Here is a 27,410-nt window from a genome sequence, read left to right as displayed (position 1 = left end):
CTTGTTCTTATTAGTGTTGTAGAAGGGAACGTTTGGTCACGGTCACAAACGTTTTGCAATTGTTACACATGGTCTACAGTGTGCAATTTTGGTTAAACAATTTTAAGTGTCATAAGAACTCCCTATTTGCAAATCTTTAGAGCCCACCACCAACCCAGCGAACCCTGCCGTGCATCTCCAGTAGAACAGAAGATACACTAAATGTTTTGAATGAAACCATGGAAAAGATCGCTATTCAAGACTGGTTGGCCATGTCATTTTGAAGAATCAATGTAATTTGTACAAATAACTTTTACAAGCCATGCGGGAGTTCTATACGATTTTTGCGAGCCTCTGGCTCCAGGACTCTCCTCAAAATTGCACACTGGTCTATAATATAAAACTTCTTTTTTTTTTCTTTTTTTTTTTTGGGGGGGGGGGGGGAGAGTTTCAAACAGCAGCAAGAGTTCTTTTAGATACATACCGTCAGTGTCACACAAATACACATCATGTTTTCTGATATACCAACCATATGGTTAAAATGGACAAACAGACCAAAAACAGCCCCATTTTATGACCTCTACTTAATTCCAAAGTTAATTCATGTTCTGCTAAATACATGTATAATATTAGACTCGAGCTAAATAAATACTATTTCTTCTTTAAATCTGACATACAAAATCAACCACAAAATATACAGCTACATTAAAAAAAATCAAATCATTTTCTGCATTGTTTTAATGTAGGACTTTGATAAAATTAAACACTTGTATGACACCATCATCCTGCAACCGGATTCAACCGAGGAGATCCGGAGATCCGGTGCTGCTGCTGGGGAAGATGCTGTAGGCTCCCCCCTCGGTGAGCCCTCCCCGCGTCGGTAGGTTACAGTTGCTGGAGCCAGAGCTCGTGCTCAGTGTCTCATTGCTGCCGTGGAACACATCTGAAAATATAACACATTCAAAACAAAATTAATCAGATGCCTCAAGAGATGGACGAAAATCATAAAAGTATTGGTGAACACCTGAAAAAATAATAATAAATGTTGGAGAAAAAAGAAAGAAATAGTTTTTTGTCCCAGGACAGACTTCCGTCTATCCAGAGATCGGCCTCGGGACAGACATGTTCAAAGCTCTAGTGGCATATGACCATAATCAAAACGTACCCGACACGACTCTTTTAGGATTCAGTGAAATTAAAAACTTGCAAAAAAATTGATTAAGCTGCAGATTTGGGGTTTTTTTTCCTTCTTCTTCTTCTTCTTCTTCTTCTTCTTCTTGTACAGTCATTTATATTTTGCTACATGGCACAGAAAAATTGTTGCTACACAAACACAGATATACCCAACAAAAAAAAGAAAAAGAAAAAAAAAGAAATTTCACAGGAAACATTTGATGTCCATGTAAAGCACTGGCCATAAAAGGTAACAGTTACGAAAACACTAATGGGAATCATGGGAGTGTGTGAACAGGCTTCAGTTGTGCATCAGTCAAGTCACTTGTTTCATGTGAGGTAGGTGCTGGGCTCGTATCCCAACACAGGCTTCAACCTTGAGTTAATTTTAACTATTCAGTGTTTTCATGTGTTTTAAACGATTTGGATGAATGCATGGATGGAAGGATACATGGATAGAGGGGTGGATGGATGGATGGAAGGAAGGAAGGAAGGAAGGAAGGAAGGAAGGAAGGAAGGAAGGAAGGATGGAAGGATGGATGGATGTATACAAAGACATATAATAAAGAGGGTCCAGTGTTCAGGTTTCTTAAAAACTGGGTTGACTGTACCAGCATTTGATGGCACATCACAAAACTAAAGTCTAGGGTGTCTTTCCATCAGACACTTAATCACATCCACATGAAAAGTAAATATCAATGTGTCTACAGAGATGTAAACTAAACTAAAATCCATGGTGTTATCCCAACAGCCCATCTCCACTTTGGGCAGCAATTAAAAACATATCTATATTTTTAAAAAGACATTTTAAAAAAACCCCACTACAATAGCTTTTAATGAAAATAACCCGAATGCCATATTGACAGATTTGACAAATAATTATACCGTTTTTGTTTCCAATTATTCGGCTGACTGCCGAAACAGTTGTGTGTGTGCCGTCATGCGTTGGCCAAAACACTGTAAGCAGATTAGTGTTAACTACAACAGCTCTAACTAACAACTGATTGAAGTCGGACCACGGCAGTCATAAAAACCAATCTCAGAAATCATCCATCAGTCCCATTTGTGGGGCTTGAGGGTTTTTTTTAAAAGCTAACCCTCTGCAAATATGGCCGAGCCATCCTATGATTGTCACAGGAGAATGATGTTACAGATTTTTCATAGAACAGACAAATATTTAACCAGGAACAATTTGGCATCACTAATTCTACGAGATCGTAAAATGAGTGCGACAAACGGTGTGCCGAGCTGAGCTATGGGCATCTATCATGCGAAAGCTTCATAAAGTCACCGAGTGGAACTGGGAAATCGACTTAGCTGTAAAATGTTCCACTTGTCCTGCGTAAGTCGATCCCGACAATTTCAGCGGTGTTGTGCATGGGGGAAATATTGCCTTATTGCCATGTGATAAAGGTGAAGCCATCAATTTAAAACTGCACAAAGGCATTTGAGTGGTCAAATAACGAGTGTTTGTGAACACTCTCGGAACAGACTGTCAACATGATTCTGTGGTCATAAATTAAAGACTCCAGCGTCGTTATGTTCGTCGGATGGAACAAGTTGATGAACACGACGATTAAACAAAATCCTTGTTAATCGGGCTTTACAAAATAAATATGGTGGTGAAATGCTATTAAAATGAGTTTTTACGACTGTTTTTTTCTTCTTTTTTTTTTGTTCTTGTTGACATCATCCATTTTATTTGTTGGTTTAGTCAAAACTTTCAAAACCGAAGAATGGTGGGAAAAAAGGAAGAAATATTTGTTAACAGCACCTTAGCATAATTATTTTAAACTACAGTTATTAGCCATTTAGAAATAAAGAAATTTTCTTAACTTATGTTCGGAAACCTTAAACAAGCTAATAATGCATTAAAAAAAAAAAAAAAAAAGGCACTATAATTTAAAACAAAAAATTAAAGGACTGGATTGTTGGTTTAATGACACCTCAGCACATTGTTTAATCAGTAGCTAACTGCTATAGATATTGTGATTCTTGATTTAGTGTTTGTAGATAAATATGCCATCACCACAAAGCCCTTTCCTACTGATTAACAGCAAGGGAACTTTAATTCACACTGTCTAACAGACACAACAGTGTATGTATGCAGTATCTTTCATATACCAGTCATAGAGCACTGGCTGGAACGGGAAATAGCTTCAATGGTCAACTGACGAGGATTGATCCTGCAAACCACTGCATCTCAAACAAGACAACTATCAATGTCATAGAGAAAGAAAAAAAGTTATAGTTTGTTTTGTTTGACGAAACCACTAAAGCACACTGATTTATTTATTAATTATTGGCTATTGGATTTCAAACATTTGGTAATTTTGATATATACATGTAGCCGTAGACATGAAACCCGTTGCATTTTCCTATTAATAGCAAATGTTATTTTAAATGCATTATCCCACAGACAGGATAGCACATACCACAGCCTTTGATATACCAGTTGTGGTGCACTGGCTGGAACGATATAGAAAGAAAGAATGAAAGAAAGACAGACATGTTTTATTTAATGAAGGAAGGAAATGTTTTTATTTAACAACACTCTCAACACATTTTATTTACGGTTATATGGCTAAGGACATATGGTTAAGGACCAGACAGATATGAGAGAGGAAACCCAATGTCGCCACTTCATGGACTACTCTTTTCAATCAGCAGCACAGACAGACAGGATAGTACATGCCAAGGCCTTTGTTAAACCAGTTGTGGAGCACTGGCTGAACGAGAAATGGCCCCACCAACAGGAATCGATCCTAGATCGATCACGCTTCAGGCAAGCGCTGTACCACTGATCTAAGTCCCACCACGTTTTATTTAATGACACAATCAAAAGATTTCTCTTTACAGTTACATGTTATCAGACATATGGTTAGGACCACACAGACAATGACTTACATGAGAGAGGAAAACTGCAGCCACCACTCCATGAGCTATTCTTTTTTCAATTAGCACCAACGGATCTTTTACATGCACCATCCCACAGACAGGATAGTACATACTGTGGGCTTTACTACACCAGTTGTGGAGCAGTGGCTGGAATGAGATATAGCCCAATGGACCCACTGACAGGGATTGATCCCAAAGCAATCATGCATCAGGCGAAAGAAAGAAATGTTTTATTTAACAACGTACTCAACACATTTTATTTACAGTTATATGGCGTCGGACATATGGTTAAGGACCACACAGAGTTTGAGAGGAAATCCGCTGTCGACACTACATGGGCTACTCTTTCCGATTAGCAGCAACGGATCTTTTATTTGCCCTTCCCACAGGCAGGATAGCACAAACCATGGCCTTTTTTTAACCAGTTATGGATCACTGGTCGGTGCAAGTGGTTTACACCTACCCATTGAGCCTTGCGGAGCACTCACTCAGGGTTTGGAGTCGGTTTCTGGATTAAAAATCCCATGCCTCGACTGGGATCCGAACCCAGTACCTACCAGCCTGTAGACCGATGGCCTAACCACGATGCCACCGAGGCCGGTCTTGCATCAAGCGAGTGCTGTACCACTAAGCAATGTCATATCTCACTTCCAAAATTGTTTAACATCTTCAACAAATTCTTTTTTACTTTTTTTTTAACATGCCAAAGATTTAGCTGACTTTACACTTCACATTATGGTTAATGTAAAATTTAAAAAAAAAAAAAAACGTCCGAAAAACCCACACATAAAGAGGAAACTACAGTAAAATCAATTAAACAAGGCATCTGCTATTACCACCAACAATATGAGAGAGAAAAGGCACTGCAATACAATAACTGCATGTACATCTGTACTACACATACAACCATATTTACCTCTGTAGTTAGACCACCTGTTCACAAAGACCACATTTTTACAGGGCATTTTGGTGGCTGGTACAGATAGGTTCAACTATACAGTCACATACTGTGTGAGGCAAACAAACTAAGATAATATTAAAAAAAATTTGTTTATCTGAACTGTGTGTGAACCCCATAATCATATGCACTAATGAACTCACAAGTCAAAGCACTACTAAGTGCAGTAATTTTCAGCTTTTCCCCCATACAAGCTAACGATTTTCTAAACATGTGTTTACATACAGGCTTCAAGTGCGAGATGTGATAAGTCATAATTAACATTGATTCTTTTTTATCACTGTGTTTAATGATAGAAAGAGCAAGAGCAAATGCAAAGTCTAAAGAAATGCCATTTTGTTAATGAGGCTACATTCGAGAAAAAAAAAGTGCGACGGGAGGTTGGTTTGTTGTTATTCTAATTCAGCAGTGGATTGGGTGGTTGGCATTCCATTGATGTTTATTATTATTTAATTTTTATTAAAAGAACACTCCTGATTTTAATATACAGTTATTACATGTGTTTCTGTATAATGAATTTTTTTTTTTTTTTTTCAAAAGTTTATTGTCCCCAGAAAAGAAATACAGTAATGCCAGGCTTGGGGGCCCTGGTATCACTACCTTACATTAATGTTATAGGATACACACTATATAATAATACAAGTAATATGTTATGATATTAATAAACGTTACCACAAAAAGGGAGAGAAGAAGAAGTAATAGATGGAAGTAAAATAAACAAATAGAAAAAAAAAAATAACAATAATAAAACAAAAATAATAATAATTGGTTGAAAAAAAACAACCGAATAAAAAAAAAAAAAAAAAAAAAAATGATAATGAAAATAAATAAATAAATAAATAATCCCAAGCGTTGTCAGCTGATAGGTTTCTCAACAGTGTACTTTACATTCACCTATATATTTGGCTGGTTTTGTCATAATATAGCACCGTATTTTTGAAAGATCAAAAGTACTATCTATATGGCCAATATATCCCACTTGTTTTGGAAATGGTCATTATTTGCATAAATATACTTTTCAATATTTCTATTATGTTTTATTATACTTGTAGCTTCAGAAAATTTAGGATTTCGATTGGCATATTTACAACTATATATGTATTTTTTTTGACATAAGATAATGATGTGGTTTAATAAAAAGAAAGAAATGTTTTATTTAACGACGCACTCAACACATTGCATTTACGGTTATATGGCATCAGACATATGGTTAAGGACCACACAGATTTTGAGAGGAAACCCGCTATCGCCACATCATGGGCTACTCTTCCAATTAGCAGCAAGGGATCTTTTATTTGCGCTTCCCACAGGCAGGATAGCACAAACCATGGCCTTTGTTGAACCAGTTATGGATCACTGGTCGGTGCAAGTGGTTTACACCTACCCACTGAGTCTTGCGGAGCACTCACTCAGGGTTTGGAGTCGGTATCTGGATCTGAACCCAGTACCTACCAGCCTGTTGACCGATGGCCTAACCACGACGCCACCGAGGCCGGTGGTTTAATAAAATACTCTGTAAAGGATTCCGAAGTAATATATCGATAATATTAAGATTTACAATCAAACCTGTTTTATCTTTAAACCACGTTTTGAATTGTTGCTAAAACGTTTGAGAAAGAGAGCAATGACAAAATAAATGTTCTAATGACTCACCTTCTTCACTGCAAAAAGTACATAAATTGTCACTTTTCTGTAGGTAAGTATTTGTTGTCAGAATGCGATGCATAAGTTTGAACTGGAAATTCCGAGTTTTAATATCTATTGTGGATTTTCGTGCCATTTCAAAATAATGAAATCTTCTTCATGATTGAAAAAATTAAGTTTGTTTTGTTTAACGCCACCACTAGAGCACATTGATTAATTAATCATCGGCTATTGGATGTCAAACATCTGGTCATTCTGACACATTTTTCCCAATGCAGCAAGGGATCTTCTTTTACATGCAGAGGCGGGACACAGCCCAGTGATAAAGAGTCCGCTTGATAGGCAGTCGGTCTAGGATCGATCCCCATCGGTGGACCCATTGGGCTATTTCTCGTTCCAGCCAGTGCTCCACAACTGGTGTAACAAAGGCTGTAGTATGTACTATCCTGCCTGTGGAATGGTGCATATAAAAAATCCCTTGCTGCTAATCGAAAAGAGTAGCCCATGAAGTGGCGACAGCGGGTTTCCTCTCTCAATATCTGTGTGGTCCATAACCATATGTCTGATGCCATATAACCGTAAATAAAATGTGTTGAGTGCGTCGTTAAATAAAACATTTATTTCCTTCTTTTATATGCACCATTCCACAGACGAAAAAGCACATACCACGGCCTTAGAGCAACTGTGGTGCACTGGTTGGAAATCCAGATTAAACCACTACACACATTAGATGGGAGGAGAGAAAAAAGCACATACCACGGCCTTAGACCAACTGTGGTGCACTGGTTGGAAATCCAGATTAAACCACTACACACATTAGATGAGAGTAGAGAAAAAAGCACATACCACGGCCTTAGACCAACTGTGGTGCACTGGTTGGAAATCCAGATTAAACCACTACACACATTAGATGGGAGGAGAGAAAAAAGCACATACCACGGCCTTAGACCAACTGTGGTGCACTGGTTGGAAATCCAGATTAAACCACTACACACATTAGATGAGAGTAGAGAAAAAAGCACATACCACGGCCTTAGACCAACTGTGGTGCACTGGTTGGAAATCCAGATTAAACCACTACACACATTAGATGGGAGGAGAGAAAAAAGCACATACCACGGCCTTAGACCAACTGTGGTGCACTGGTTGGAAATCCAGATTAAACCACTACACACATTAGATGGGAGGAGTGAAAAAAAGCACATACCACGGCCTTAGACCAACTGTGGTGCACTGGTTGGAAATCCAGATTAAACCACTACACACATTAGATGAGAGTAGAGAAAAAAGCACATACCACGGCCTTAGACCAACTGTGGTGCACTGGTTGGAAATCCAGATTAAACCACTACACACATTAGATGGGAGGAGAGAAAAAAGCACATACCACGGCCTTAGACCAACTGTGGTGCACTGGCTGGAAATCCAGATTAAACCACTACACACATTAGATGGGAGGAGAGAAAAAAGCACCCAGAAACACATTGGATATAAAGACAGTGATGATAAGAGTACTTCAAGAATAATACATATCACACACAAAAAATAGACACATTAGAAAGCTCACAACAAAGTCAAGTTCACTCCCATCACCCACTAACACATACAATAATCTTTCAATGCAAGGAGATAAAAAAAAAAAAAAAAAAAAAAAAAAAAAAAAAAAAAAAAAAAGAACACCCCAGCCCATTGGTTAATCAGCAGGCTTAGTATTACGAGTTTGCAGGTAAAAGGAAAAAGGGAGTGTCCATGCCCATGTATTTCTTGATCCCCATGCTATCGAAGCCACTGGAGTCACCGAAGCCATCGAAGCCACCAAAGCCACTGAATGCACTACATGACATATATGTCAATCAAACTGCCACTCTTGACTGCATTATGTACCATACACAAAACTATCTTTTTACTACACTCACAAGTTCTGGCAACATAATTTGTGTCTTTGTCCCAACGTGTCAAGCTTCATTTCTAGTTGTGTCTTGCATAATGTCCCTGTTAACTTGTTATTTGTATGATCTCTTCATTGACAAAGTCCATGAAAATAGGTGGATATATTATTTAAAAAAAAAAGAAAAAAAAAAGGTTCAACAATTGCCCAGTTTTTTCATGAGTGGGACTGCTTCGGAAAAGAGAACATATGTCAATGAAGATTATAAAGTTAAAGTTTGTTTTGTTTAACAACACCACTAGAGCACACTGATTTATTAATCATCGGCTATTGCATGTCAAACGATTGGTAATTCTGCCATACAGTCTTAGAGAGGAAACCCACTACATTTTCCCATTAGTAGCAAGGGATCTTTTATTATGCACCATCCCACAGACAGGATAGTACATACCTGGGCCTTTGTTATACCAGTCATGGTGCATTGGCAGGTATGAAAAATAGTCCAATAGAAGAAAAATAACTTAAATTTTATTTAACAACGCACTCAACACATTTTATTTACAGTTATATGGCGTCAGACATATGGTTAAGGACCACACAGATATTAAGAGAAGAAACCCACTGTCACTACTTCATGGACTACTCTTTTCGATTAGCAGCAAGGGATCTTTTATATGCACCATCCCAGACAGGGTAGTACATACCATGGCCTTTGACACACCAGTCATGGTGCACTGGTCGGAACGAGAAATAGCCCAATGGGCCCACCGACAGGGATTGATCCCACTTTACCACTGGGCTACGTCCCACCCCATAGTCCAATAGGTCCACAGATGGGGATCGATCCTAAACCGACCGTGTGTCAAACGATCGCTTTACCACTGGGCTACTTTCTGCACTGACTAGTATTTTCGATGGACAGCTTTTGGATGTCAGACATTTGGTAATTCCAGCAGGTTGCATGACTGACATGCTTTGGTGAGTACAGTAAAACCACTGAAAACTAGACCCTTTGTAAAGCAGAATTCCTTTAAAACCAGATTTTTTTCACAATAACTTTTTAAATATCAGTACACAAGAGAACCTCTCTATACCAGATACCCCAAAACAGGATTTTCTACCTGGTCCTGTGGGTGTCCAGTTTAGAGGGGTTTCATTGTATTAGTTTAGTTAAAAATGTATCCAAGATATGTTACCTGACCTTAAAGAGCACTTAAAAAAACTACTATCAAATCACTATCTGGTAGACACAGCAGAATATAGATCAACGTTAATAGTCAAAAATTATATGTTTGAAAAAACCCCACCTTTATCAGTTTTTTGCATTTGTTTCAAAAAAATTATATTGATAAAAAAACAAAAAACTTATAAATACCTACATTGAATCAAGTCTCAACTGAATAAATTATATTGATAAAAAACACAACAATAAAATACCAACACTGAATCAAGCATACATTTTTGTAAACACCCACATTATTATTGTGTTTATTTACAGTTATATGGTGTCGGACATATGGTCAAGGATCACACTGGTATTGAGGGAGGAAACCTGCTACTCTTTTCGATTAGCAGCAAGGGATCTTTTATATGTACCATCCCATACAGAATAGCACATACCACGGCCTTTGATTTACCCATTGTGGTGCACTGGCTGGAGCAAGAAATATATATGGTCAATGTGCTACAAGTAAAGTCAAAACTACATTTGATTTTATCTACATTCATATGCTATTTAAGCCCTTTCACTTAATTTGAAGAAACTAATTCTTAATCAATTCAGCTACATAAATCTGTGTAGAACCGAATAAACATGATCACAATTCCTTCTGCAAACACAAATATTAAAACTCATGAGTTTTTACAAGTCATCACCACCGTAGTAATAATAAGTTTTATTACCCATATAGTAAAAAATATATTGGCACTACCTTATAGGAATGTAAGCCAAATGAGTTGAATAAAATAAATTAAGATCGATCATGGGTAATAAATAGGATATCAGACTCGCTACCATTTCATATCATGTTTATGTCCCTCATGAAATAAATTTCATTGTCACTTGAGGCTTAAACACGATATGAAACAGAAGCTCATTTAATAACCTATAAATAAGTATGAGAAAAACAAATTGTTGAGATGACAACACATGCATGACACATTTAAGAAATAACTTATTTAAAAAAATCTAAATACTATATAAAACACCTGTTGATAAATTAGTTTAATTCTAATTTTGGTGTATGGTAGAAAAATCATCTGAAAATTAATTCATCCTGCACAAACTATTCTAAACTAATACAGCTTTTTTATACAGATGTAACCAGGCTATGAATTTAGCAGGATTCACAGATCACAGATTTTCAGTCATAAGCATAAGATAATGAGATGGATTTTCATAATATCTATATTATAACGTTTTACTATTCCAGCTGAAGCCTAAAAAAACCCAAAGTAAAATTCAAAATTCAATGCCTAGTAACCAAGTGATTTTTTTTTTTAATGTTAAAAGCATAGTTATATTAATAATAACTGTACAATGTTTGCTTGTTAAAACACACAAATTGAGAAAAGAAAAACTGTGATGTAACATTAGATGCTCTAACAAATAAAGCAAAACAGTTCCGTAGGAATATCTGGAGTGTGTGGGGGGTACAATCTGTAGTGGAGGGGAAATCTCTAGTTCATGTGTGTGTGTGTGGGGGGGGGGGGGGGTACAAGCCATATTTTTATCTTTATTTATATAGAGATATAGAGTAGGACAAAAAATATACATTTTCGTTCTCAAGTGGGGGTGGCAATGCCTCCCATCCTGGTTTCTACAGGCTTGTACAGACTTTCCATCATTTAGATTGGTGATAAATTTTTAAAAAGCAACATATTGTCACAAAGGATCTTGGGGTTGGGGTAGAAATCAGTACAGAAGGATGAAGAGACCCTTCTCAAGCAGTAAGATATGTCTTAAATGGGCATTCAACTGGAGATCAGTACAGAGTCTCAGGTTAATTGCAATAAAACAGTACACAGTGCTGAATAAGATCCAGGAGGGGATGGGAGGGTGTAGACCACTAGAGAAAGACAAAGCCCCCACCCCCCACCCCCATCAAGCAGCAAGATATCTTTTATATGTACTAGTCACCTGAAAGCATAACACTGCTATACAAATACCATGCCATACACCCATCATTCAGAGTTGTGGTACATTTAATTGGGAGCGGTTACAGAATCTCACAGTAAGTACAATACAGCAATAGACAATGTCAGATAAGATCTGGGGAGTTGGATGGGGTGGGTGGGGGGCGGAGAGCACTACAGAAAGTCAAATGCCCACCCCCCACCCTGGTGGCTTGTAAAGTGACTGTGGCAGTGACACTTGACGACAATTGGATGCACGGCGTGCCCTCAGACGACCGCGACTCGCCGCGCGACTCTCGCCGCGAGTGGGACTCAGCAGGAGTCATCCTCCATGTCGCCACCGAGGACAAAAGTCACAATGGCATTACAGATCCATTGATTGGGACGTGTTTGAAAACCGTAATTACCGACAATATTTGAAAAACAGTTTTTGTACCTTTGCTGTTTGGCTCGCCAAGTGCGTCTAATGCACATAACGTGTCAAGTCGCGGGCCTCTCCACACCCTACAGGAACCGACAACACTCGGAACATCCATGCCAGCCGACCAGAACATCGGTGGCGAGGCATTCGGTGGAGGTTTCCTTTCACTTCTTGTCAGCGACATTGTGAAAATATAACACAATAATTTTCCAGTCATTTAGCACAGTACCTGGTTGACTTATGACATAGATTTATTTCTCAGGATTTGATGATAAATGTTAGCAAAAAGTGAACAAGGATTTCATAAGGATCCTATTTTTCCTTTAGTTTACTTGATTAATCTTTAAAAAAATATATGTCGAGAAAATAAAAATTCTTGGAGGATCTACATAATTTATTATAGTTGTTTTTAAATAAATAATAATTAAATGTGATGATATTTTTTATCTCTAAAAGGAAGGCATCAGCTCAAAGACAAAGAAGAGAAAAAGAGGGAGAAAAAAAGAAGAAAACTTCACACAACCATTTTAGTTTAAAGTCTGCAGACCATAGTTTCAACCCTTAATTTTTTATTTTTTTTTTGTTAATCTACAAACCTGTAACACACATGGATAAAGTTTAAATAGATTAAAACGCGAGTCTGTAATGTTGAAATGGAGAAATACCCTCTGAAATAGACAAGAGCTCGACTCCATAACCGCTACTTCTCAGAATTATATAAAATTAATTTTGTGTATTACAAGCACCAGGCTTACTAGAAACACTTTGGATATAGATGAAAATGGGTAATCTAAACAATTAAAATGCAAGTAATGTCCAAGTTCAATTATCAAAAATATCTCTAATAGTAAAAAATACATTGTAGTATTTAAGGTCTGTTATTGAAATATTTTTTATCAAATATACTGATGGAAAGAAATAAGGGAACACATGGAATTGTAGACCAAATTTAATTCACTACTAGCATAGTAATGTCTGTATTTCATACCAAGTTGTAATGTGGGATTGAATGTCTGTAGTGTTGACTGTGCTGCCTATATGTTCCCAGTCAACGTCTGACAATATCAGTTGATTTTTGATGCAGTCATTATTTCTTGTTGCTATCTGTGTGATCCTTTATTTCTTTCCATCAGTATACTAGGCAGGTAAAAATGTTCACCATTTGATATATATTTCATAGTTGATATACTGTTCATCTTAATTGACAATTAAGAAAAACAGATATATAAAAATATTCCTGTACTGTGCAGAGTTGTACATATGTTTATAATGAGATAATCCTGCTTTAACCATTTTACTATACAATAAACAATTTGGTAACACTTACATGGTATTACATTCGAACAAACAAATTAAAAATAGTTTGTTATAATAGATTATTGGGCAAACTATAATGACACATGGTAACAGGCAGGCAGTTTTAACAGTTTTTCCTCAAGGACATCAGAAAACCACAGAACACATTGTCAGACTTGTTTTGCAGAATACAGGGTTAAAAAAGAACACAACCAGTAACATGATACAGCCAGTATTGACATAAAATAAAATGTACTGTTTTTATGTCACCCTTTGTATGTGGAATGTAATAAATAAAGAATGACATGTTTTGTGTTTTTGAGGAAATAAAGGTTTAATACTGACACCTCAACACATTATTTACAGCTGCAATCTGAGGCTATATTTTCCTATTAAGAACTGATCATCTGCTTTTCATTTTGGCAATATCTAGCTCAGTGGCAGTTATTGCCCAGTGTTCGAGATTAGCGGTATCCCGATATCCCGGGGATAGCAGATTTTAATTTCGGATACCAGATTCAAAGAACCCAGTATCCCGCCGGGATACCATATAATTTTGCTTTGTAATTTTTATTTTTCGTTGAAACAATAAAGTCGTCATTTACAGGCAAAAGTTAAGTAACAGTATTTTCAAGCTCGTACCTAATGCTACGCCATTTTTAATCTTGAACACTGTTGCCTGAGGTGCAAATGGGTCATATGATCAACCCACACCCCTTGATGTACCCTATTGTTTTTGTGTTTTGTTGTTATTATTATTAACTTGTAAATGACTGTGGTATGTGCTGTTCTGTCTGTGGAAAAGTGCCTATAAAAAGATCCCTTGATGTTATTCAGTGGGAGTAGCCTGTCACAGGATCAGTCTTCTCTTTTAGTCTTAGACTAACTGTTGCAAAAACCATATGCTAGACACCAAAGTCATGGTTTAAAATGTGCTGAGGTGCCATTAAATAAACATTCATTTTCTTCTTTCCGTTCTTCAATTTAGGCTGTCTTGTATGTACCATTTGTGTGTAGTATTTGTGTCTATCTCTCTGTATCTGTGTGTGTGTGTGTGTGTTTGTGTGTGTGTGTTTGTGTTTGTGTTTGTGTATGTGTGTGTGTGTGTGTGTGTGTGTGTTTGTATATGTGTGTGTCCGTGTGTGTCTGTGTGTGTGTGTGTTTGTATATGTGTGTGTGTCTGTGTGTGTGTGTGTCTGTGTGTATGTGTTTGTGTGTGTGTGTGTGTATGTTTGTGTGTGTATGTGTGTATGTTTGTCTGTATGTATGTGTGTATGTTTGTATGTATGTGTGTGTGTGTATATTTGTCTGTGTGTGTATGTGTTTGTGTGTGTATCTTTGTGTGTGTATGTTTGTCTGTATGTGTGTGTGTGTATATTTGTCTGTATGTGTGTATGTTTGTCTGTATGTGTGTGTGTGTATATTTGTCTGTATGTATTTGTATATTTGTATGTGTGTATGTTTGTGTGTGTATGTGTGTATATTTGTCTGTATGTGTGTATGTTTGTCTGTATGTGTGTATGTGTGTATATTTGTCTGTATGTGTGTATGTTTGTCTGTATGTGTGTGTGTGTGTATGTGTGTGTGTGTGTGTATTTATTTGTCTGTATGTGTGTATGTGTTTGTGTGTGTATGTTTGTGTGTGTATGTGTGTATATTTGTCTGTATGTGTGTATATTTGTCTGTATGTGTGTATGTTTATCTGTATGTGTGTGTGTGTGTGTGTGTTTGTATATTTGTCTGTATGTGTGTATGTGTTTGTGTGTGTATGTTTGTGTGTGTATGTGTGTATGTTTGTCTGTATGTGTGTATGATTGTATATTTGTCTGTATGTGTGTATGTTTGTCTATGTGTGTGTGTGTGTATATTTGTCTGTATGTGTGTATGTTTGTCTGTATGTGTGTATGTGTGTATATTTGTCTGTATGTGTGTATGTTTGTCTGTATGTGTGTGTGTTTGTGTGTGTATGTTTGTGTGTGTATGTGTGTATATTTGTCTGTATGTGTGTATGTGCGTGCACATGTACTTGCATGCATGTGCCTGTGTTTAAGTGGTATATCATACCTAGAAATCTTTTGAAATATGTTTTGGTAAGTAATGATTTCAGAGTGCCAACCCTGACATTACTAAATGTTTCTGGAACAATAAACACATTTCAAAAGAATAAAGGAAGTTTTTGTTTTTAAAGTGCCATATATACATTTTTATCAACAACATTAATGCGATTCACTAACAAGCGGCTTTGTTGAATACAATCACAGAAATGTCAAAATCAGTTTATCATTTCAGTTATAATTATGTTGGAAAACTTCACTAATTCTGTCGATAGCCAGCAATAGCTGACAGCAACTGTTTATTGACCCCGGCAATTTGATTGTCAGCTCCTTCTATTGGTCCAACCTGTGAAGAGAACTAGCGAGACCATCACAGCATCCCTTCAAATTACCCAGTGTGCAATCACGAGTGCAAAATCAAATACGGAGTCAGATGTCGAGTGATTTTCCTTAATTATGTTTTTAATAATCATGGGTTGTCGGCTACCACTGATATCAAAATTGATGTCAAAATGAGTAATAGATGGTGATGTGATGTTAATTCTAAAGTCTTAAAAACGGCAACGGTCTCACGAAATTAACTAATAGTCGATGGGAATGACTGAGGAATGTGTGTTTACACTCACAATTTTGAAAAATAATCTGTTTATGATTTTTTTAAATATTATTAATAAAATTACTGTTACATAATTAAGGAATGTGTTGTTAACAACTGACATTTTACAAAATAATCTCTTTTTAAATAACTATATTTAAAAAAGTAATTATCATATTTATGAATGTTTGTAAAATGTAAAACTTTACAAAACATATAATCTGTTTATTTTATTTTTTTAATTGTAATTGTTAACAAAATTATTACGATAATATTCCCAAAAAGAAAACAGAAACATTTTATCACTTGAAAAATTAAGGAAGGAAGGAAGGAAATGTTTTATTTAATGACGCACTCAACACATTTTATTTACGGTTATATCATATGGTGTCAGACATATGGTTAAGGACAGATATTGAGAGAGGAAACCTGCTGTCGCCACTTCATGGGCTACTCTTTTCGATCAGCAGCAAGGGATCTTTTATATCCACCATCCCACAGACAGGAAAGTACATACCACGGCCTTTGTTACACCAGTTGTGGAGCACTGGAAGGAACGAGAAATAGCCCAATGGGACCACTGACGGGGATCAGGCGTCAGGCATCAGGCGAGAGCTGTACCACTGAGCTATGTCCCGCCCCACTGAAAAATTAAGAGGCTTGCAATTAATGGCATGGTAGAAAAAGTAAGAGGCTTGCAATTAATGGCATGGTAGAAAAATTAAGAGGCTTGCAATTAATGGAATGGTAGAAAAATTAAGAGGCTTGCAATTAATGGCATGGTAGAAAAATTTAGCATATTCATATCTAACTTAGGTTCAAGTTTGGAGTTTGGACTGGCTGTCAAGAATATAGAAGTTCAGTGCTTGAACTTAAGAATTTGTCTCCTACAGCAATTTTTAAATAAATTGCCATCGGTATTACAGCCCACTGATGGCAATTTTGAGCCTGCCCATGGCAATTTGTTTTAAAGTGACTTTTGCAGCAAATAAACATGACTGAAAGGTTATTTTGCTGTGTGTAGACATATTTCAAATGTGCAGATGTTAAATATTGGCAGATAATGTACACCAGGTGTATATACATTTTGACATTGTTGAGGATCTCTACCTATGGCAATTCATACCTCAATGACTTCAGCTGCCATCGGTGCCGTCGTTAAGTTCAAACCTATAAGTTAACACTAGAAGGAATGATTAATAAAAACTTAGTACACTGTTAGATAGGTGGTTGCTGGGTGTTTAATATGTACATATTCCATAACGTACTTTACAGACGAGAACAAATCTGCTGCCCCACATACAGGTAGGCTACTCCATAGGTTTGGTAGCGGGCAGGGAGAAGAGAGCATATTTCCCCCAGTTCCATTGGAAGGCGAATTAATACATAACTGGCCCTTCCAGTTCTGGGCATCTTTCAGTGCCAACATACTATGTAGATTTCATTTATTTTTTTAAATGATGTACATACTTATAATTTAACAGGGGTTAATGGTTACTTGTTAATTATTTATGAGAGACAATTCAGTGTAATATCTGTTCATTTCCCCCAATGGACTATTACCATTCACTCCGAGTAAAGATTTCGAACTGTTTTGTTTGTTTTTTGTTTAACGACACTACTAGAGCACATTGATTTATTAATCATCGGCTATTCAATTTCAAACATTTGGTAATTTTCACAGTCTTAGAGAGGAAACCCACTACATTTTTCCATTAGTAACAAGGCATCATTGATATACACCATCCCACAGACAGGATAGCACATACCACGGCCTTTGATATACCAGTCATGGTGCACTGGCTGGAACAAGAAACAGCCCAATGGGCCCACTGATGGTGATTGATCCCAAACCGACCAGGGAACTGGGTTGTGAATCTAGCACCAAACAGCCTATTTTTATATGCACTTGTTCACCATAGAGAACAGCACATAACACAGCATTTAACATACAAGTCATGAAGCACTGGTTGGAACAGGAATTAATCACAATAAAAGGCAAATTTAGAAATAATTTCTCTTGTTGCACTCTCTGATCCTCACCTCTGACCCCCTCCATTACTGCCAATAGTTAATGAGAGCTCATACCAGTCAGTTATTTCTGGAGGTGCAAAACTGACATTCTTAATTTTACAGTTATGTGATCATGCTGTTTTCAGTGTAATGTGCAACATGTAAAATATAATTTAATAAGACTATTAAACAATTTCAACAATTTCATATGTAAAAATTAGTTCAGTGTAATGTCTGATTTTACTAAGTACATATACAGTTTTTTCTCTTAAATGAGCAGTTATTACTGCATACATGTAGGTTTCTTTAAACCAAATCATTTCCCACTGCCAGTGTCACGGGGATCCTATAATACCCGTAACTTAATAAAACTCGATTATCCAAATATCTCTCCTAACTGTATATCTATTAGATCTCTCTGTATCGGGCAGTCTAATACCCGAGTGGCTCGGCTCTAGGTATATCAGAGATAAGATCTTATATAAATATATAATATATAGCACGTTTAGTTCACTAGAAAACACAACAAAACACAATACACTTTGGAATTTGTATTAACACTACGCTGACAAATGTAATTGACGCAGTAGTTAATTAACAACAACAAAATATAACAACCCAGAACTAATCACTTAATTAGTTAATCTCTAGGTGTCTAGTTTACACAATATTCTAATCACTTCACCGTGATACAACACCCACACGTGTGATAATTGAGAAACGCTGCCAGGGGAACTTACTTAATAAAGGAATTACAACTCTATTCCTAACTGGTTAATTTTTAATTAACCCGTAACTACTCATTCAGTAACCTTGTAATACAGAATTAATACTGGTACCTATCACAATAAAGACAATAACATACAGTTTACCTAGGTCCTCTAGGATGACCGGCTAAGCTTTATCTTTTTAGAACAGTGAAGCCTACAATTTACTTCGTCAGTTTACCGGAAACACTGTCTAAGGAATATTGTTATAATACAGTATTCAAATATTTAAAGTCACATCAATCACATCAAGGTTATACAACAGAGCAGAAAATATATTTACCACGTCCGGACTGAACTTATATAGATCATTCAGTGGACGACGTCCGTTTCCCCTGGATACTTCCAATGTTTCTCCCCGATATCTCTAAAATCCTATCTATTTATTCAAAAATCTGAGAGACAGCGAATATCGCCTGGGGGCACAACGCGCCACCTCACCTATCATGTGATATTCCCACAACTCCCAGAGACGGTATTTTTTCTTAGATGGTCAGACTTACTGTCGCCAGTTCGCTAGAAATACCAGGTCGTAAACCGCACTATCGGAGGTATTACGTAACTACTGGCCACATGGCCTCCACACCTGGTCTAAGTGCATATTGGGATGCACGGTCGTGCGGAGGTATTACGTAACCAAGCTGCACACGGCCCTCTAAAACAATTAACATCGCCACAGGCGAAAAGATAAGAGCATGTTCCGTCACAGGCAGTAATGTTAACATTTTCTAATAAACGTGAAATAAGCAACCCACGAAGGCTGAACACATATAAAGCATGTGGCATTTAATATTTAATGCACCTGTAAGAAAATGGGACATCACATGGCATTTAAGAGATTTAAAGAATACTTTTATTACCGTAATAACTCAGGTTTTTTGCAGAAAAGTCCAGTTGTATATATTTTTTCTGTACCCTGTACTGGGCTTTGTGAAGCACTAGTGACTTGTGTGCACAGAATTAGAACTGTCTACCAAATAAAAGTATATTTATTTAAGGATCACATATCCTGGCATCATATGTTTTCGATACGATAAGCAAAAAACTAAAATATAATAAAAACAATACTTTGTACATACAATAATACTTTATCTTTCTCAAGTCACATTAGTTTATTGTGAAAAACAGTGATAATGTCCCATAAACGCCAAGTTTCACTAAAAAAAAACCTAGCTGCTAAGTCGTACAGGTGTTTCCACTATATTTTCACAAACGTCATGTCTTTGATAGTTTCATTGGCTGTCTATTTTTGTCCTTTTTATGGTAGTAGGGAGTCTATACTCCATGCAATAATTTACATAAAAACCTTCTTTTGAAAATATAATCATAAAATGTTTGTAACTCGTTAAAAATACTGAACTGAAAACATATCCCCTGCACGTGCTGTAACCTCACCATGGTGCAGGGGTGTAACATTCTCTTTGAGAATGGCCAATACAGAACAAATTGAAATTTTGAGTAAAAGTCGGTATCTATCTGTGATATTTGTGTTTTTGCACAGTTCTTTATACTGTTTTTATTTAAATCTTGAGTTTTTATATTGATGTTGATCATCACCTTATTTGTTTGCATTACCATAGTTTGACACCCAACAGCCGATGTATTTTTCGTGCTGGGGTGTCGTTAAACATTCATTCATTCATTCATTCATTCATTCTGAAAACATATTTACATTAGGTTTTTGTCATAGGTTAATGTCTAATCATCTTGTTATACATATCAACAGCACCAAAATTCAGATTGTCACCTGAAGTACTCTGACAGTGATACAGAACTATATATTTTCAAAATATCTAATTCCACCAAACCACCTTTATTTGTAGTAAATGTAAATGCACATGTAAACATGCCCCCCACCAGAATTACCGAAAAGAACTTTGCTGTGAATGACATATGAGGTAACCCAACCAGCCTTCCATAGATTTTATTGTTCAGTGTAAGGATCACGTGGCATATCGTCTAACTTTGGCAGGTCAGATGTCAGTGTTGCAGACGAAAAACTGATAACATGCACACTATTTATGGTATTATAGTTAAAACATAAAGTTGGCAGCTTGACTTGAAGCATTTTCGATATTGAGAGAAAAAAGACACTTCATTGTTTATGTTCAGGCTGATAGTGACGTAATATCTCACATAATTTCGCGATACATGCAGTTACAAACAAAGTATCGAAAACATATGTCGATCAAAATTGTATGACGGTGCGATATAATAGTATTACTATTAATTTGGTCAAATAGTCATAGTATCATTCAGCAGCAGTGCACTTGTTTATTGTCCATAAATACTCCATGGTGTACCTGGGACCTAATTCACTAAACTCTGACAACTTTGCAAAAACCCTTGCAAAGAGGATGCTTTGTTGTCTAGCAGAGCCTAGAGTACTTTGTGAATTAGGCCCAGGTCATACCATGACACAGATCCCTGATCTAATGCAAGTCAACTTGTAGGTGTAAAAACATAAAGTAACTATCTCACTTAGGCCCAAATCTCACCAAAGCTGTGTCTAAGTTAGTGTGTGTGACAAATACACCATGTCTGGTGTAGTTTTATGTGTGGATCTTAACTGTTATGCGTTATCAATATATATTGATGTGTTCATATACAGTATTTAGATAAATTTACTTAAATGGACATTCCTGAGTTGGCTGCATTGTAAGATGTTGCTGACTAATAAAATATTTCTACGATTCAAGTTACATATTAAAAATAAATTTTCTTGTTTAGAATATCAATGTCTGTATATTCAATGTGTTTCTGGTCGTGTTAATATTTGTAAGTAGCCCAACCTGGAATTTGTCTTCAAATAATTTCGTACGTACAAAAAAACTATATTTTAGGATATAAAATGAAATTTAACCTAGTACAAATATCAGAATGATCAGAAACACATTTACCCCGTAATATACAGCCAATAATATTTGATGCAGAAAATATATTTGATATGTAATTACAATCGTTAAAAAGTCTCTGTTAGTCGATAACATCTTAAAAATTGCAGCAAACTCAGGAATGTCCCTTTAATAAATCCATATTGATTAATATATACCTTTCCTATTTTTATTAAGAAAAATTAAAGAGTAAGGTTCAAACATTGTACAGCTGCCAGTCTGGCAATGTGAAAATATAGCGCATGTTCTATGATGTCTGTTGCCAGATCTGTAGTTCATGCCAGCACAGATGCCGTGTGTTTTGTCACATTCGATTCAGTGTGTTTTATTTTCGACTGGTACCACGCTCGCCAGACCCAGTCCCAGACCCAGATCCGGTGTGTTTTTGGGGCTTAGTGTAGAGTTTGAGAACTAAGCCAATGAGGCTGTTACTACAAAGTATCTTTTATATGCACTTTCCCACAAAAAGGACAGTTCGCTTTTGCAAATGGCTTTAGTGTTCAGCAATTCTGATGTAAAGGTTGTACTGAAGTCAAAAAATTATTAACATCAACATTTGTTTTGCTGGGGGTGGGATGTAGCCCAGTGGTACAGCGCTCGCTCGATGCACAGTCGGTCTGGTATCAATCCCCGTTGGTGGGCCCATTGGGCTATTTCTCATTCCAGCCAGTGCACCACAACTGGTATATCAAAGGCTGTGGTATGTACTACCCTGTCTGTGGGATAATGCATATAAAAGATCCCTTGCTGCTAATTGAAAAGAGTAGCCCATGAAGTGGCGACAGTGGATTTCCTATTTCAATATCTGTGTGGTCCATAATCATATGTCCGACACCATATAAACATAAATAAAATGTGTTGAGTGTGTCGTTAAATAAAACATTTCTTTCTTTTTTCTTTTCTTTTGCTGATGCATATTATCGTAAGAAGATACTGTTAGACATTTAAAATACAAATGCAAAGGTGAAGTATATTTTAGCTGAAGTAAACCAGTTTTGCCTCATCATATGTTGTTTTTCCAGCAAAATTCTGGTTGATAACATACTACAGATATACAGGTGCACTGAAAAATAGCCAACAGAGTCTACCAAGAAACACTCAAGTTAAAATATCAATAATGTGAAGCCTTTTTCAGTTTATGAAATGTATGCAACAGATGTTAGAATACGATTTTTATTAATACATGCAGGAATTAGAACAGGTTTATCAATTGTGTTTTCACGCTGCTAAAATACAATAGATGTGATTGAGTCATTGATTCAAGCATTACTTTAATTAACTTATTGTTTTTTAATTGAAGCACATGCCAATTACATAATGTACCTGTATGCTGATAAAATCTGAAAGTCTGGCAAAAATTATGTGGAATTAATTGACTCATTTACCATAGGGGCCGGGACGTGTAGCTCAGTGGTACAGCACTCGCCTGATGCACTATCGGTCTGGGATCGATCCCCGTCGGTGGGTCCATTGGGCTATTTCTCTATTTCTCATTCCAGCCAGTGCTCCACAATTGGTGTAACAAAGGTTGTGGTATGTGCTATCTTGTCTGTAGGATGGTGCATATAAAAGATCCCTTGCTGCTAATCGAAAAGAGTAGCCCATGAAGTGGTGACAGCAGGTTCCTCTCTCCAATATCTGTGTGGTCCATAACCATATGTTTGACACCATATAACCGTAAATAAAATGATTTGAGTGCATCGTTAAATAAAACACTTCCTTCCTTCCTTCATTTACCATAAACTAGTTAATAGTGAACCAAAAATAAACAAATAAAATTTGTTAATTTACGATGTAGAATTCCTGATTAATCAGTTTTATTCATAACATTTTTTTCTGGGGTTTTTTTCCATTTACTATAAATGAAAATTATTTAATTACAATTTTTCAACACACATTAAGATGAACATGCAGAGGAGCAACTATCATCCAGATATCATTAATCTTGGATAAGTCTAGGAAAAGCAGACTTAAATGTAAAAATGCAACATTCAACAAGTTGACAGCACCGGCCTCGGTGGCGTCGTAGTTAAGCCATCAGACTACAGACTGGTAGGTACAGGGTTTGCAGCTCAGTACCGGCTCCCACTCAGAGCGAGGTCTTAAGGGCTCAATGGGTAGGTGTAAGGCCACTACACACTCTTCTTTTTACTAACCATTAATCAACTAACAACTAACAACTAACCCACTGTCTTGGAAAGACAGCCCAGCTAGCTGAGGTGTGTGCCCAGGACAGCATGCTTGAACCTTAACTGGATATAAGCACGAAAATAAGTTGAAATACAAATGCAAGTTGACATGATCACCATGCTCTACAAATTAACATTAGCTTCCAGACTCTTTAACACCTATATAAATGGAATAATGTAGCTACAGTGATAGGATTTAGATTATCAAGTTTTGGCATTATGCTCAGATTCCTTTGTGGCAGCATTGCAGACTGCTGCAGCAAATTTTGAGGGCTGATTATCTCTAACAAAACAAATGAATCTGATAAAACAAATGAATTTGATAAAACAAAACAAAACAAAAACATTTTGATGTAAATTTTGTAATTTTAATCACATCATTTTTCTTATTTAATTCTAGAAAATAATTGTCCCACCTCATACCATTTTTGCAATAATAAATTATTTCAATGGCAGACTTAAGTTATATGCTTTATTCGAATCATTTAAACAGTTTTCAGGAAAACATTCTATCAGCGTCTTTCTTCCAATACCAAAGATATAAATACCTGTACTAGTTTGTTTCCTCAATCTAATGTAAGTCTTAATATCATTCATCAAAACTGATTTCAGAATGAGTCCAGGGCAGGGATTAATGGATGGTTAATTATGAATTAACTAATGAGCTACATATAGTCTGTCCCGATTAAATGAATGTTGTTAACCTGGGGCCCTATTTTCGAAGCTATCTTAGCCTACGAAATCGTGAAATCATCGTAAGCTATGACGTCACTATGGCGTGCTCTGTAGTGACGTCACAACCTACGACGGTTTTACGATTTCGTAGCGCTAAGATGGCTTCGAAAATAGGGCCCCTGAGTCTTCGGCAAGGGCGTGCACCATTTATTCACAAAGGACAGATAATTTGAAACTTCTCCTAGTGAGTTGGATATTCTCTTTATTGCCCATTGTCAATTGTAGCTGTTTTTGAGTACAAAAATCCCTCTAAAGAAAGCTATTTATTCACACATATTCCTGTGTGTGAACTGTATGATGTAATGTAAGTGACACAACTGTATAACAGCAATGTTTTCACAGCCAACTATTTTCTATATATCTCAATAAAAACATTAAATAAATGAACGTGAAGTCCTTGTCGTTGGGACCAACCAACCAACCATTGTCAGTTTTAACCCAGCCAGCTGTAGAAGCAATCTGCACACTGTGCAATTATCATAAAAATATTACCCTTGATATTTGAGCCCACAAATGAAATAATGAAAGATAAGTAAGTGTTGTGGGTGTATACCTCCACACTGAGTTGTAAACACTGATGCCAGTACATGAATTTTCATTTCAGAAAGTTTAGAATAATTTAACAACATTGTGCAAATCCAGTGAAATCTGTTGTTGAGAAAACATTTGTTGTTGTTGCTACTGACAAACAACTGACAGGTTTGCATTAACAAATAACAACATCTTTATTACTCTTTATTAAAATGAACCACCTCGGTCGATCCATTCAGCTGATTAGGTTTTTTCTCATTCCAACCAGTGCACCACAACTGGACAAAGGCTGTGGTATGTGCTTTTCTGTCTTGTGGGAAAGTGCATATAAAAGATTCCTTGCCGCATTAGGAAAAATGTAGCGGGTTTCCTCTGATGACTACTAGTCAGAATTATCAAATGTTTGACATCCAATAGCTGATGATTAATTAATCAATGTGCTCCAGTGGTGTCGTTAAACAAAACAAACTTTAACTTTAACGTTATTAAAAATTTGCCTCGATATTCAACAGTATAAGGGAACTAACTCTTACAAATGGACAAATACAAAGAATGCATTAAAAAGTACAAAAAGACACATCTGACTGAGTTGTAAAATTGTTAGTGTTATAATGTGTGTGCATGCATGTTTGTGTAGCATATAATCTGCCCCACAATGTACTGGAAATGAGTAAAATAATGCATCACAATCTTAGTTGAGAGGTATGCACAAAAAGGTGTATTTTTATTCATGCATCTAGCAAATGCAACGTTCAATCAAAAAAAATGCTAAGTTACTTCATCTCACATTGATTAAACAAAACAATAACAGACTCTATCATATGTGGTCATGTGGGATAGAAAAAGTACACCTGAGGTGGTGGAAATTTCTATCACCGAGGGTGTACTTTTTCTATCCCACATGGCCGCATATGATGGAGTCTTTTTCTCCCATCCATTCGATAAACAAACCATTATTTTACACGAACAAACAAAGATAGCTGAAAAAGTAACCTCTTCATTTGACCATTTTATCATAAATAAACATTTGCTGTATCTCTTTCATGTGTTAAATAAAATTTAACACTACAAATTAACAAGATAGCTTTTATAATGAAGGTTTTAATAACAAAATATTGATCTAAAACTAACCACCTCGCATTAATATGATGTCATATATTACCAACGACGTATTACGTCCCAAGTTAAAAGTAATGATGTCACAGTCTATACAAGATTTATTCCATATGGGCTGACCTCATGGAATGGGTCTGTCTTGCATAGTTAGGGATGGGAGAGTGGAAGCTGTAGCCATTTATGTTGGTAGTAAAACAATAAATCTGCTTTGTGTGCACAACAACAAGTATTCATGGACTGTTTCATTTACTTGTTCAGAATGCATTTCTTTTAGGCTTGTTTATTACATGATTACTTTGTAATGACATAGAATAGTACTTTCATTCTAAACAGGGACGGAACATGGTTCACCTTATGTGTGGTCAGTCTAGGATCAATCCCTATCAGTGGACCCATTGGGTTATTTCTCGTTCCAGCCAGTGCACCACAACTGGTATAGCAAAGGATGGGGTATGTGCTATCCTGTCTGGGATGGTGCATATAAAAGATATCAAAGGATGGGGTTTGTGTTATCTTGTCTATGGGATGGTGCATATAAAAGATATCAAAGGATGGGATATGTGCTATCCTTTCTGTGGGATGGTGCATATAAAAGATATCAAAGGATGGGGTATATGCAGACCTGTCAACCTTTAGTCAAGAGAAAGCAGGAGGTGTGTGTTGAAAAAGCAGGAGATTTTGTCAAAAAGCAGGAGATTTTTTTAATTCACACAATTTAACCCAAAATCGCAAGATTTAAAAAAAACATTATTACAATAAGTTATATGAATACTATATAATGTCATATATACTTCTTAACCTTAGATCTTGGCATAAAAAAAATTAAAATTAAAATTAAAATATTAATTTTTTTTTTTTTTTTTTAAAGTTTAAATATTATTATGATTTAATACATATTTTAAAAAATTATAATATTTTATCCAAAAATGTTAAGAACATGAACAAGAAATAAAAAATTTAATTAGTACATTTACGGTATTACACTTACAGCCTTACACTTACAGTTACAGGTTGCGCTACATTATTTGTGGTTAGTGTACCAAAGACAAATTTATATAAATCTTATAAATTAATATTCAGTTGTTACTATAATGAGGAACGGTGGCGTGGTACTTATTTAAAAT

General features: G+C 36.2%; 1 protein-coding gene across 1 annotated transcript in view; it reads right to left on the bottom strand.

The window, feature by feature from the left end:
* Nucleotides 1-413: 413 nt before the first annotated feature.
* LOC121368117 (breast carcinoma-amplified sequence 3-like) overlaps nt 414-27,410 on the bottom strand; it is a 57,331-nt gene continuing 30,334 nt past the window's right edge. Inside the window, exon 21 of the mRNA XM_041492690.1 lies at nt 414-922. Within this exon, the coding sequence (XP_041348624.1) occupies nt 777-922 (146 nt within the window). The 3' untranslated portion in view covers nt 414-776. The remainder of the gene's footprint in view (nt 923-27,410) is intronic.

Source organism: Gigantopelta aegis, chromosome 3 (assembly GCF_016097555.1).
Source record: "Gigantopelta aegis isolate Gae_Host chromosome 3, Gae_host_genome, whole genome shotgun sequence".
Lineage (NCBI taxonomy): Eukaryota > Metazoa > Mollusca > Gastropoda > Neomphalida > Peltospiridae > Gigantopelta > Gigantopelta aegis.
This window is presented reverse-complemented; position numbering and strand designations above follow the sequence as displayed.